Source organism: Delphinus delphis, chromosome 2 (genome assembly GCF_949987515.2).
Source record: "Delphinus delphis chromosome 2, mDelDel1.2, whole genome shotgun sequence".
Classification (NCBI taxonomy): Eukaryota; Metazoa; Chordata; class Mammalia; order Artiodactyla; family Delphinidae; genus Delphinus; species Delphinus delphis.
Genome location: NC_082684.1, coordinates 11,718,035 through 11,732,520, shown reverse-complemented (window position 1 = coordinate 11,732,520; position 14,486 = coordinate 11,718,035). Strand labels below are relative to the sequence as shown.

Genomic DNA, 14,486 nt, shown 5'->3' with positions numbered 1-14,486 from the left:
GGGGAGGCTCATCTGCTTTACTCAGACTGCAGGTACAAATGCTAATCTAACTCAGAAACGCTCTCCTAGACACACCAGGATGACGTTTAGCCAAATGTCTGGGCACCCCACGGCCCAGTGAAGTTGACACAGAAAATCAGCCATCACAACAAGCGACCCGTTTGTCTCATTCCACCCTGAGCAGCACCTGTGGAGCAAGAGAGGCTGCCTGGGGTCTGGAGTCATGGCCTGTGCCCCGGCTGTTACGTTCTCTGGGCCGCAGGTGCCGCTCAGGCCATTCCCTGAGACTACACTGGGGTCACAGCACCCCAGCCGCGAGGGAAGAGGCTCTCTGCTCCCTCAGGCCTGGAGCTGTGAATAAAATGGGGCAGCAGCTGAGGAGAGAGAAGCTGCTGAGAATGACAGACACACCTTCCCCACCAGTTTCTTCACAAAGCTGTGGAGCCAGCCACTGATTCCATTCTCAGGTCAGCTGCTGTGACGGAGGCCTCCGGCTGTCTCCTGCCCAGCCTCGCCTCCCCTCCCCTCCACGACCTCTTCATTATGGATGGAGAGACACTGCCGTGTGGCTAATATTCAGATCGTCACTTCGTAACAACACTTAGCCCTGTTAGTGATGACATGTTCGTGAGTTTATTTGCTTAGTATCTGTCCTCCCCACTAAACGGTTAATTCCGCGAGGTCAGGGACTGTCCTTCCAGCTCATGGTTAAAGGGCTGGAACCTGGGGGCCGCCTGCCCCGCTGTCAGGTGACTGCACAGCTGCGGGCTGCACGCGTTTGCGCGCCTGATCTCATTCACCCACCCACAGCAGCCTGAAGAGTATGATTGTCCGTCCCCATTTTACAGATGTGAAAACTGAGGCTCTGAGAAACCGGGGGTCCATAGCTTGCCAGGGGTGACTCCCAGCTCATTTCATTCCACAGTCTGGCCTCATTCAAGTGGGGCACCAGGAACAGCTAAGAATCTTGGAGCAGGGACTATCCTGGCAGTCCAGTGGTTAAGACTCCACACTTTCACTGCAGGGCGCACAGGTTTGATCCCTGGTCGGGGAACAAAGATCCTGCATGCTGTGTGGCGCGGCCAAAAACATTCTTGGAGCAGAAATGATGGAAGATGCCAATAGTTTTTGCATAAATCACAGGATGTCGTATTTTGCCCTGGGATAGGAGGGACATTGACTCTTCTGGGTTTTGTTTTGGTAAATTCACTTCTACTTACATGACAGAATTGGACTGTCTTGCAGCATCTAAACCACTCCAGGGAGGGTTTCCTATGCCTTCCAAGAAACACGACCCCAGCGCAGCGTCCCCAGGCGAGAGGCTGGGAACGGATGGCGACCCCAGCGGAGAGCGTGGTGCCTTTGCCCACAAGGAGTATCACAGAAGAGAGGACGAGGGAAACGGTGGCAGCCTATTTTGCCCACGAGGTCCAGGCGTGAGGAGCGAGCTGGAGGGTGGCCCCCGTGAGAGGAGGCTAGGGTGGAAAGTGGCCAGGAGCTGGGTGAGGGCTGACTCAGCTGGCCTGGGCACTGAGGCCAGAAGCCTGGGCACCGTGGGGACCATGGGGACTGTGGCTGTACAACTGTCTTCAGTTGTCCCCCAAAGCTGGGTCCAGACCCAGGAGATGGACATGTCCATTGTTTATGGGTTGAGTTTGGCCAGAAAATTGGTGGGAAGGTAAGCAAATTGAGGAGGCCAACACCTAGGGACATTGGGCTGTCCTTGAGAGGGGAGCAAGGAGGCCAGAGGTCAGAGGTTCCAGAGGAAGACAGGAGGGGCATCTGGGACATAGTGGCCTGAGCAGGAAGTGAGCTAAGGTTTCAATGGTGGAGCCCTTCTGGGGACAAGGGGAAAGGTCACAGAGTCGGTGGAAGGGGAATAGAAGAGCAGGTAGCTGGAGATGGTTCCCGGCGCTACCCAGGTTGATGGCCGGGCCTGGAACAAGAGGACAACAGCGAGGCTGCGACAAGTCCTCGGGGTATGAAACGAGTGACAGCGTACTGGTCACGAGCTGAGAGTGGGACAGCCAGACGGCAGGGGCTGCAGAGGTGCTAGGGGTGTTACAGGGGGGCCGCCACACACTGCCTATCCTGACCCTCAAGTGTGGAAAGTGCGAGACGCCAGTTCTCGGGAGAGGCCTGCAGGGCGGGAGGAGGGCTGGACCTCAGCTAAGGCAAGAGGCAAGAGAGGAGAGAGTGGGAAGGTGGGGGAAGCATGCAGGAAAGGTGGGCAACGCGGATGGGGTTGGGGGACGGCCTGGGAATCCAGGGGGCTGTGCAAGCCACCTGGGAGAGCGGGAACAGCAGGTCCAGGGGGACGACGGACCCCACCGCTGCAAAGGGCACAGTCCTGGAAGCCGCGGGGGGATGCTGGGAAGTTGGGGCACTCGGGCCTCTCAGGGCCATCCACACCTGGACTAACCAGAGTTTGGGTGGATCTGTTCAGAATGTGGAGAAATGGGAAGGACAAATGTTTTTAGTTTGGTCACAGAGGGTGGCGAGGTATCTGGTTCCTCTGATGGAAGGTTCCAGAAATGGAGGATGTTTACGTGGGTTTAAGGTGAGGGATTTCAGGAGGAGAGTGCGAAAGGCAACAGCTGCCCACAGACCCTCACAGCAGGCCTGCCAGGGGTGTTGAGGGGCTTCTTCACCTGAGAATGGGGAGAAGACTCAGAGTGACTCGAGGATTATGTGGCAAAATACTTAAAAGTCCACAGTCAAAGCTCACTCCGTGAACTCTGTGAACTACTGTCACCCCATTTAAGGATGAGGACCCGTAGGCTCCTCGTGGCGCCCGGTGACGGTCCCTGCTAGGCAAGTCTCCCTCTGGAACACGAGCCCTTCCTCCCTCGGGGTTTCTGGTCTCGGCTTCCTCACTCTCTCCCAAGCTCGGCCACCATCCAGCAGTGGTCACAAACATGCTTGGACACCAGACTTTGTGGATGCAGATGCCTCGAAATTTACAGACAAGTGACGCTGGCCCCAAATCCAAGGCTCTGCAAGATGTGAGGCTCACCCACTGGGAAGACATCAGAGGAGGACGTCTTAACTCTGATGCTGACGCAAAGGCTCATGGCCGGCATCTGAGGCTATTCGGAACGGTGAGCTCTGGGGGTTTGGAGACCAAATAAAAAGGAGCCCATGGGCAAAAGGTGTGCAGACAAGGGACATGTCAGTGGGTCCTTGAGGTGAAGTCAAGACCGAGGTGAGGGCCATGGGCCCAGTGTCGTCATCACTGTCAAGTGTAAAGCTGCGTTTGGAGCTGGGACATTTAATGTAGGCTTAGCGGATGATGGTGAGCAGACCCACGATTCACTTCCATACTTTCTGTGAAGGGAGCGTCCCTCAAACTCGGACAAATAAGCAAATGTGGAGGCAAAGGTCTGGGGGGGTCTGGGGAGTGTGAGGGTCCCTTCCGGGGAGCTGTCATGTTACTGTCAATCGGAGAGATGACAAATACTAGAAATGACCAATGTCTCAGTTCATCTGCTTTGGTCCTGTTACAAGGGGGATGGGATGGCAGGTTCTGGCAACTAAGGACAGGGACCTTCACTGGGGTTCTCTAGAGGTTTTTTAAAATACATTTATTTATTTATTTTGGCTGCACCAGGTATTAGCTGCAGTGTGTGGGATCTTCGTTGCTGCATCTGAGATCTTTACTTGCCGCATGCAGGATCTAGTTCCCTGACCAGGGATCAAACCCGGGCCCCCTGCATTGGGAGCTCGGAGTCTTAGCCACTGGACCACCAGGGAAGCCCCTCCCTAGAGGATTCTAAAATGAACTCCTGCTACTGCTGAATGATTTCTTTTTTTTTTTTAAAGACATAGATAATGATTTTTTTTTTTTTTTTTTTTTTTTTTTTTGTGGTACGCGGGCCTCTCACTGTTGTGGCCTCTCCCGTTGCGGAGCACAGGCTCCGGGCGCGCAGGCTCAGCGGCCATGGCTCACGGGTCCAGCTGCTCCGCGGCATGTGGGATCTTCCTGGACCGGGGCACGAACCCGTGTCCCCTGCGTCGGCAGGCGGACTCTGAACCACTGCACCACCAGGGAAGCCCAGATAATGATTTTTTTAAATTAATTTATTTATTTATCTTTTGCTTCATTGGCTCTTTGTTGCTGCGCGCGGGCTTTCTCTAGTTGCGGCGAGCGGGGGCTACTCTTCTTTGCGATGCACGGGCTTCTCATTGTGGTGGCTTCTCTTGTTTCAGAGCACAAGCTCTAGGCACATGGGCTCAGTAGTTGTGGCACGCAAGCTCAGTAGTTGTGGCACACGGGCTCAGTAGTTGTGGCGCACAGGCTTAGCTGCTCTGCGGCATGTGGGATCTTCCCAAACCAGGGCTCAAACCCGTGTCCCCTGCATTGGTAGGCGGATTCTTAACCACTGGGCCACCAGGTAAGTCCCTGAATGATTTCTGATACTTGGAGAAAGTAGTTGTGATTAGGAACTAACAGTCTTTTTTAGTTTTGGTCGTGCCGCAAATCTTGTGGGATCTTAGTTCCCCAACCAGGGATTGAACCTGGGCCCTCGGCAGCGAGAGCATGGAGTCCTAACCACTGGACCGCCAGGGAATTCCCGGAACTAAGAGTCTTTTAAGAACAAATTATGCTGAGCTGGCCTCCTCCTCTTCCATGGGGGATAGACCCCAGCTGGACTGCACATGGGCATGTGACAGTCTCTCATGAGGGACGTGTGGAGATGAAGAAGGGGGTTTGGCCATGACTCCCAACACCTCACCACTGCCCCAGCCTCCGTGCTCTCCGCGCGCCTCTCCACCCTGAGCTCCTCACCCAGGCCATCGCCTCATCTCCCACGCAGACTCCCGCACCAACCTGACCCCACCTGGCTTCTCTCCCTATCCCGCCACCAAACCGCTCTTGCCAACCTCACTCACCTTCTCCATGGTGCCGACCCAAAGCATCTTTTGAGCCTGATTTTCCAAAATCTCCGAGCAGCAGCCACTGAGTTAACTTTTGGGGAGGGGTGGAATTGATCTTTCATCTCTTAACATTTAACTTGAAAAAGTAATACATGCAGGTAATTTAAAAATTCAACCAGTACAAAAAGTATACAGCTAAGTTCCCCCCACCCGATTACAATGCCCTTCTCTCTCCAGAGGCAGTCCTGCCTCATAGGTCTTTGCAGACGTTTTTATGAATATACAAGTTTATTATGTAGCTCCTTTTTCTTGTCTGCTCCACAAGTGGGAGCATCCATATGCCCTGTTTTGTTTTTTACTCCTTTCACTTTATAAATTCTGAAGATCACATTCCGTCCTTTTTGAACAGCCTCTGCCTGGCCTTCTGGTACTTCTGAGTACCACACTAGTTCTCTTTCTACCTGGTAGCCCGCCCTTGGTCAGCAACTCCCTCAAGCTGACCTAGAAAGGTCGGAGTTCCTCCAGAGTTCATTCCTAGGCTCTCTTTTCATCTTTAAACCTTCCCCACTAAGTCACCTTATCTACTCCCGAGGCTTTCAATGCCACCCACGTATGTGGACAATTCCCACCTGGCACCTCCAGCTTGGCCCCTTGCTTCTGAGTTCCCAGCTTACATGGAATCACCAAGTGAACACAAGCAACGTTAAACTCATGGTCTTTCCCCTAGATCTGACACCTCCCGCTCTCTCCCCACGTCCAAGCAATGCCCAAGTCCTGCAGATATCACTTCCTGACCATATTCCTCTGTTCTCTGCAGCCTCCCGCCTGGTTTCCTGACGCATTCCTGCTCTGCCTCAATCCAGTGATGTGCGGCATGCAAATCTGATTACATTTATGCCCCTGCTTAAAACCCTACAGCAGTTTCCCGTTGATCCTGTTGGGATCAACTTCAAAATCCTTGGCCTGCCCTGGAAGGGCTGGCAAGATGGGCTCAACCCTCTGTCCCAGCCCACACCGGTTTCCCCAGTGCTCAGGACCTCCTGCCTCAGGTTCTGCCTCGTCCCCGAAACCTCCCAGGAAACCCGCCCCTCCTAGCCCCATGACTCCACCTTCCCCTGCACTTTGAAGGTCACTTCCACATGGAAGCCTTCCCAATCCCAGGACCAGTAAGACCCCCAACCTTACCTCTGTAATGGTACGATGTCTTTTCTTCCTTGACACCCTAACGTTCTTATGGGTGGGGCTGTGACTGTCTTGTTCATTCCTGTCACCTCAGGGCCTAGCAGGGTCTGGCAGGTAGAAGTTGCTTACTTACTGGATAAATGTTTGAACAAGTAAATGCCATGCTTGTAACTACCTCCACTCTCTGCACACTATGGTCCCCCTGCCTGGGCCACCATGCTTTCTGGTGTTCAGTACAACACCGTGGCTGAGAACTTGGGCTCTGTAGCCACAATGCCTGGGTTTGAACTCAGGCTCTGCCAACTTACTAGCTGTGTGACCTTGGACAAGTCACTTGATATCTCTGTGCTTTGGTTTCCTCATTTGTAAAATGCACTAATAATAGTAGGTGATTCACAGAGGATTAAAGAAAACAATACTTAACTCATTGATTACAGGAAAAAAAAATAAAGTGCTTTGTAGTGGATTCACTACAGTGAATTCACACTACAGTGTGTTTCTCCTCCCATTCATTCCTGGGCCATGTCAAGCCAGCCTTCCCCTCAGCCACAGTAACCTCCTATTGCTATGTACTGTTCCAATTGTCTCTAGCTAGTTTTTGTTTTTTGTTTTTTTTTGTTTTTTTTTGGCTGCGTCGGGTCTTAGTTGCCCTGGGAGGGCTTAGTTGCTCCGCAGCGTGTGGTGTCTTAGTTCCCCGACCGGGGATCAAACTCACGTCCCCTGCATTAGGAAGGTGGATTCTTAACCACTGGACCACCAGGGAAGTCTCTTCCTACTTCAAAGCTTCTGAGAATAGGTATCCTGTCTGCTTTATCTGTTGCTCCACATTCCCAAACTTTGGGAAGAGTGGACTCAAGAACTATTCCTTAATGCACTGAGGAGAGGTAAGGCCTCAAGTAGCTAGGGAAGCTGGCCTGAACTCATCTTTCCAGGGGAATCCACAAGAACAGAAGTGAAAGTTGACTTACCCAATTTCCTGTTTTAGATTTTGAGGAAGCTCACCTTCAGAAACCTTAGGTTTTATTTTATCTTGATATTCCACAGTTAAACCTAAGACGGTTACGAAATATAAAAAGAGAACTGCCCCAGTGAGGCACAAAGGGTGAAATGCTGGGATGGAACTTATTAGTGCAATGATTAAAGTAAAAATTTTAAATAGTGATTTTAAAAAACGGAAATTGGAAAACTTTCTATTTTGCATGTTTTTTTTGGAAAACTAGACTCTAGATCATGACTCCATTTCCCTTTCAAATGGAAAAATATTAACGCTCCTGAGTTTGAATCTAAGCCAGGTGTCTGACACTTGGAGGCCTGTGAATCTTGGGGTGCATTTGGGTCTCTCACCGACGGACCACAGCCCTTCCAGTGACTGATTCATTCCAGTTGCTGGGTCCCTGTGTTTGGAATGCTGAACTTCCTCTGGAGACCCCTGTGCAAGTTACTTTTTTGCTCAAATTGTAAAATGAAATCTCTCAGAAATGCCCCAGTGAAATCACAGAAAATTCTGAACTTGAATCAAATGAAACATGGTATTTCCAAGAAATCCATAATACTTGAAAAAAGCCTCTGAATGACTGAAAGCACAGAGACAGAGGAGAAGTCCACCTAGAAAACCTCCCACTTCTACCTAGTGGTGGGGACAACATTGCTTCTATAACTGAGGGCTGTGTGCTACCTGCTAAAACAGACTGTATCCAACTCAGCGGGTTCTATCCAAGCCATTTATTTGAAACGCCAACTATATGTAGGATAAAGTCAGTGTTACATGCTTGTCAGTAACAGTAGAAAAATAGAACCAGTGAAAACCTTTGTACAACTGTAATGATACTCAAAAGAGAAATGTATCATTTTACAATGCTTCACACAGACGAATTCAAGTTTGGAGGTACCTAAATAAAAATACTATATATTTCTTTAAAAAACACTATGTACATTTGAAGCGTAAACAAGTTTTACAAAGTACTGGTTATGCAGGTTGTAGAAAACACTTGCATAGGACATGAAATCAGTTTAAGAAAAATTTCTGAGCCTTTAGCATTGAAGGCACTTGACTTTATACCAGTAACAGCACAACCACAAGAAATGCAGTGTTGTAGAAGATACCACCTCTCTGATGCACAGACGTGGTACACAAACAGCAAGTGGAGTTCAGGAATCTTTATCGTTCAGCCACCCCACCTAAGAGCAGGATTCCGTCCCACGTGCCCATGGAACCCAGATACACAGTCACGTGCAGGTACACGATGAAGCTTCCAGAGCTCATTTCAGCTCTTAGACAGAACCCACGTAAACACACAGACACAAGAAGTTATTTTCAAGACACACACTTGCAAGTAATCTTTCTATAGAAATGGCCACAGCATTATAACATTCAGAATATGGAAGATTGACTCATGGTCTGAGGCTTCTCTAGAGGAAAAGAAAAATCAAAAAACTTGCCAATACAACAATTACATAACACCTATTGCAATCGACAGGACAAAAAGACAACTAAACATTTCATAAAACACTGTTCGTACAACAGTGTTAATGGAAAATAATACAATACACTTTAGTGTGTGACGGTAATTCTTTTAGTAAGGTTATCTGTAATGAGGTTTTAAAGTAAACTCCTTAGTAGACAAAGTAAACCACTGCAGAACGGGGAATAGCACCCATCACTGCTGCTTTAATAGTAACTTTCAACAGTAAGTTGAAGGTCAACCAAATAATTAAAAAAAAAAAAAGGCAAACATTTCCCTTTGAGTTCAGTCCTAAGATAAAAACATAAATGCCTTAGAATTGCAAAACCAGTATCTTACAAGTGTTTCAGGAAACACATTTTCCCCTAAAAGGCGGATTTCAACATGAAAATTCATATTTTGATGAGTAGTTACTGAGAAGTGTTCATCTTTCACCTCTAGAGACCAGCACGCGGGGATCATCTTTGCGTCCCGCTGCTGCCAACACGCGGGGGTCATCTTTGCACCCTGCTGCTGCTGCTGTATATGCTATTTCCCCTCCATCATCACTTAAATCCAAAGGGACACGTATGGTCCACTGCTGCTAGAGCTTGGACAACAAATCCAAAGAAAACTCAATAGAGAACAGTTTGTTAAGGAAGCATAAACAAGAATTAAGCAAAGTTTCATAGAGTTCAACCAAAAAAACCCCCAAAAGACTCAAATAAAAAGAACTCATTTAAAATCTACCTGGTTACCAAAATGTCAGGAGAGATTAGGTCTAGGGACATGCCTAGAAAAAGCTACAGGGGCGTGTGAAAAAGAGTATGTATAGTACATGGTAAATTCAAACAACGATTTTTTCAGGAATAATTTTTGCCTTTCATGCTGCTATCTTTTTCCCTTAGGAGTCACAGGTGACTCTGAACTGAAATTACTAATCAAAATCACAAAACTAAAACAGAAATATAAGAAACAGACCAACAGCATCTTGAAGAAACGTAGATCTTCTCCTTCCGCTCCAGGCTCTAACTGGTATTCGCTAACCTCGACACGGCGGACACCAAAGGTGGCGATTGTCTAATGGCCTGATTGTCCATGGCCTCGAGAGGAGATCTGGTATGTTGAGATTTGGTTCTCATGAAATTTCTACACCGAGTAAAATGCTAGGTCCCGTGGCCTAAATTTTATATTATACATGTTTATTTCTGAGAGCAATCTTACTCAGACTTCACATTTATCTTCGTACAGCACTGAAAGAATTTAATGCTTAGTAAGCATTAAAGAAAACTGAATAGATGGGTTCAAAAGCCAGAGGCACATAGCTATTCAACCTACCCTACTGACCATACTTCACAAGATACATTAAAAGTCCACTAACACCTACCCTAACACTAAACCCACGTCTGTTTCCCTTCTGGAAGTCACAGCAGTCCACGATCCACAGCGCGTTTCTCTCTATACATAGAGTTTAGCCAGGTATGCTACTAAATTATTAAAAGCAAACTTCATAAATTAAATAAAACTATGAACAGTGGCCACTTCTTTTATAATTATATTTTAGGGACGTGAAAGAATATTTAATAAATTTTCAGAAAAATGCATGTGTGGCACCAATAGCTCTCGTCTAACATTTTTAAAAAAAAACAGGTTGGAGATGAGAAAGATTTCCCCCACCAACTATGTCTACTCACTCTTCTTTGCAGTACCAGCACAGCACAGTCTGAATTCAGAATAGAAATTTAAAACTGTATCAAAATAATTCATGTCAACACATGTATATAAATACACATTAAGGAATATGATGGAATTAACACTTTGTGTTTCTGAGGAGAGACAGACTGAGATTGGCTTCAAAAGACACCGTCATCTATCATAAAGTCAAAAACCTACTAAAAATGAGAACAGAGTCCTAACGTTTTTCATCTTTAAAAAAAGGAGCCTCAAAGGCGACGATGTGTAGCCGACCTCACAGTAGCCTGGTGTTGACTCTGGGAGATCTGGGGCTCGGTGTGCAGCTTGGCCGACATCGAGGGACGTACGGGCAGCAGCTAACTAGCCAGGCAGCAGAGCGAGTGGCAGCGGTTTGCCGGTGTAGACAGACAAACTGATGTGTTCCCATCTTTAAGACTACCTACTGTTAGGATTTTTTAAAATGTCAGATTATTCCTGAGTGTATATCCACAGGGTAAAAGTAGGAAAAGATTGTAAGAGAAACTACAGTTTCGGGAGAAATCAGAGTTCTTGACACCCAATAGAAACCTATTTACTTAAAAGTGCATGTCATTCATTTATATGGTAGCTTGTAAAGGCTCCCTAGCCCTGCATAGTTTTAGAGTGAGTGTGAGTGATTCAGAGTTTTTTATATATATACATACACAGAGAAGAGGCTCCCAACATCCTTCACGGGAGGGAGTGTTCAGAAAGTCTCTTTTCTTCTAAGTGCTACGGTTGTGTGTGTATGTGTAAAAATAGAAAGTGAATGCTCAAATAATGCTGAAGTGATTTAAAAACTCAAATACTAATGTATTTACATTGGAGAGTAAGAAAAAAACAGTCCTTAGCTCACACATTGCCCTTCTAAGGGAGGGGATCTTAAAAGATCCCATGTGCTCAGTGGTTCAGTAAAATCCCAAACCAGCGTCCCCAGTGGAGTTCAAGTAGGACATGTAGTATTTCACCGAAGGAAAAAAAAAAAAGGTTTCTTTTTCTTTTTTGGTGACAAAGCATTATGCATTATACAACAACTTCTTTAAAGGAAACCAAAATTCAGACACACTTTGAAAAACACTTAAAAGAAAATATCTGCTTACAAACACCAAATGACATCCGTAAGGCTGAAGCCCTTTTGTTTTTTTCCCACAGAGAGCAAGACAACTGAAGGCAGCAAAGCAGTCACTCCCCCGACATCTGGAGAGTCGCAGCTCAGAACCGGCAACCCCGCAGGGCAGGCTTAAGTTACTTCGCTAATTCCACTTCTTTAGGATTCCAGGAAAGCCGATCGCTTTAGAACCTCATCTAGTGAAACTCTAATCCACACTACCAGAATCTGCAGTGATTCTAACAGCATCTGCACTGTGAATAAAGCAACAGCTTGAGTCTGGACACAAAAGGCTTTTCTCCTTCTTGTTCTTTACTGAACCAGGAAACTTCAGGATCCTGACTGGATTCCTGCTGGAGGAATGAAGACCAGCTCCCAAGACTCATTTAAAAAGTACGACGTTAGATTTATGAAGACTGAGCAGGAAGATTTCTGAACTAAAACGATTACTGAAAAGAGAGGAGCATTTTGATGTGCTGTTCTTTGGAATTTCTATAATTAAAAAATAAACACAGAACTATTTCATAAGAAAATACATCTTAGTGTGCAATCCAATGCACGTGGAAATTGCTAGATGAAAGGTAAAATGCAAAAAAGTATGAAAATACAGTCCTTTAAATGTGGCAATAAAGTTTAACATACTGATATAAAAACAATACAGATAAAAGTACAAGTGCAAAAAAATTCCATCATTTGTAAAGAGAAAAAAAAAAGTGCCAGCTTGCTTGCTCTTAAAAATGCTTCCCCCACACAATTGTTCCAACACAAAACAGACGCAGCATTCAGAATAACCCTCTTAGCATGCCATGTCTAACAGACGTGTATATACAAAAACTAGAATAAAATAACGTGAAACTGAGTTATCAGCTGGCATCAATACTCTAAGTTGTTGGGTTACATCATAAAATGGGATGTTTCACATCTCAGGCACAGACGACTTGGAGGTTGCTCTCAAAGGGCAGACTTTTTGTAGAGGAAGTCTGGCTTGCTTGGTGACCTCCTTCCTCTGCTGATTGAATCTTCCCTTTCCAAATCTGTATTTCGCGGAGCTCCATGGCCCAAGGACTCGCTGTCTGCCAGTCTTCTACCAGATCTCTCTTCTGGAGCTTCAGAGCTACATGCAGAATGTGAAGGTCTGTTAGGAGTCAGCCCAAAAGTCAAGTCAGTTTCCACTGCTGTTCGCCCCCTGACATGGGCTGGACCGTTGCCGGCATTTTCTGGGGCTGCCAAAGGAAAGTCCGACCGCTGGGGAGGCTGCTCAACAACATCGAGGTGTACCGGCTCATTCTTTTGTCTGTGCAGATGCCCATCAGGGGAAAGTGGATATTCTCTCCTAGCTTCTTCCTGCTTTTTAGGAGAGGTCTGGCCAGGTAGGTAGGCTGACTTTAAGCCACTTGGTGATGCCTTATTGTGGCTATACAAATCGGGACCAAAATATCCACCTTGCGGAGGGGAAGGGCTGCGTCTGCCAGGAGCCGGAGTAGACGGTCTACAAGCAGCGTTCGAGAAGTCATAGAAATCTGGATATTCCTGCTGATTTTCTCGAGTGTCTGGTTTTTGCTCTAGTGTGTGTTTCTTTCGAGATGTGTGTGTATGCCTCTGTGGAATACACGATAGATGCTGGGGAGGCCCTGGTACTACTTCAGACACTGACTGGCTTAATTCTGTGTCTACAGCAAGTTCGGGAAGCCTCCTGTCCTTGAGTGACAGTGTGGACACTCCCATGGCGATATCTGGCATTAGATCATTTAGCACAGGTTGTGTACACTGCAAACAGAAACAAAACAGGGGGAGGGTTAAAAGAAAATGGCCCAAGACTCCCTCTTTTTCAAATGATGTTCACTGATTTTTGTTTCCTCTTAGAAAAATGATACATGCTTTTTTTTTTTTTTTTTTTTTTTTTTTTTTTTGGCTGTGTCACGCAGCTTGTGGGATCTTAGCTCCCCGACCAGGGATCGAACCCAGGCCCCCGGCAGTGGAAGCATGGAGTCCTAACCTGGATTCCATGGACCATCAGGGAATTCCCCTGCTTATTTTTAAAATGATAAAAATATAGAAAGCTATAAGGCAAAACCCCCACAAAAACCCTAAACTTCCCTACTTGAGATAACCATTGTTATTAGCATTTTGAAGCAGTTCTCTTACCTTTTATATTTTGCACACATATTTTCATAAAATTTAGTGCATATATAACACTGCCATTAATACTATTTAAATTACTGCATACTGTTCTCCACTGTATTGATGAGGCATGACTTCTTAACCATTCTTCCACTGTTGGACCTTAAGGTTGCTTCCAATTTTTCATTATTATAATCAAGACTGTAATGAACATACAGATAAAACACCTTTGACGGGAGTTTTAATTAAAATATAAAGTAGGACTTCCCTGGTGGCACAGCGGCTAAGAATCTGCCTGCCAATACAGGGGACACGGGTTCGATCCCTGTTCCAGGAAGATCCCACATGCTGCGGAGCAACTAAGCCCGCGCACCACAACTGCTGAGCCTGCACTCTAGAACCCGCGAGCCACAACTACTGAAGCCCATGCGCCTAGAGCCCGTGCTCCGCAACAAGAGAAGCCGCTGCGATGAGAAGCCTGTGCACCGCAACGAAAAGTAGCCCCTGCTCGCCGCCACTAGAGAAAGCCCACGTGCAGCAACGAAGACCCAACGCAGCCAAGAATAAATAAATAAATTTATAATAAATAAATAAATAAAATATACAGTAGTAGAACTTTTGTAACTGTAGAACTGAGGGCCAGGCCAATAAGATGGGAATTTGGTTTATTCAACACTATCAATCTTTGCTGTTTCTTCTTTTTGGAGGGGTTCGGGGGGACAGCAGGGAAAGCAGATAGAAGGGTATAAGGTGAGGAAGGACCGTAATGTGACCCAAGGCGTACACTAGTCCACAGCTTCCAAAAGGCCATCTTTTAATGAAGATTCCCTTAACTAATATATGTATCTTTTGTTCTTCTCTATATTGAACACTATTAACAGTATGTGACTAAGCAGGCAGACTTAAAAATCACCACTGTTTTTTTTCCAAATGTATTATATAAAACAGAAATTCAGCCTCTAATGCAGTGCAAGATCAAGCAAAGAATTCTTGCTTAATTTACTACCTACTAGCGCTAGCGACTGTGATTTCCAGTCAAATGA

At 46.5% G+C, this 14,486-nt stretch overlaps 1 protein-coding gene across 6 annotated transcripts in view; it reads right to left on the bottom strand.

The window, feature by feature from the left end:
• Positions 1–7,773: 7,773 nt before the first annotated feature.
• BTBD7 (BTB domain containing 7) overlaps positions 7,774–14,486 on the bottom strand; it is an 82,175-nt gene continuing 75,462 nt past the window's right edge. For all 6 annotated transcript variants that reach the window (XM_060003999.1, XM_060004003.1, XM_060004000.1 and 3 more), the window contains exon 11: positions 7,774–13,089. In XM_060003999.1, coding sequence (XP_059859982.1) covers positions 12,274–13,089 — 816 coding nt within the window. In that variant the 3' untranslated portion in view covers positions 7,774–12,273. The remainder of the gene's footprint in view (positions 13,090–14,486) is intronic.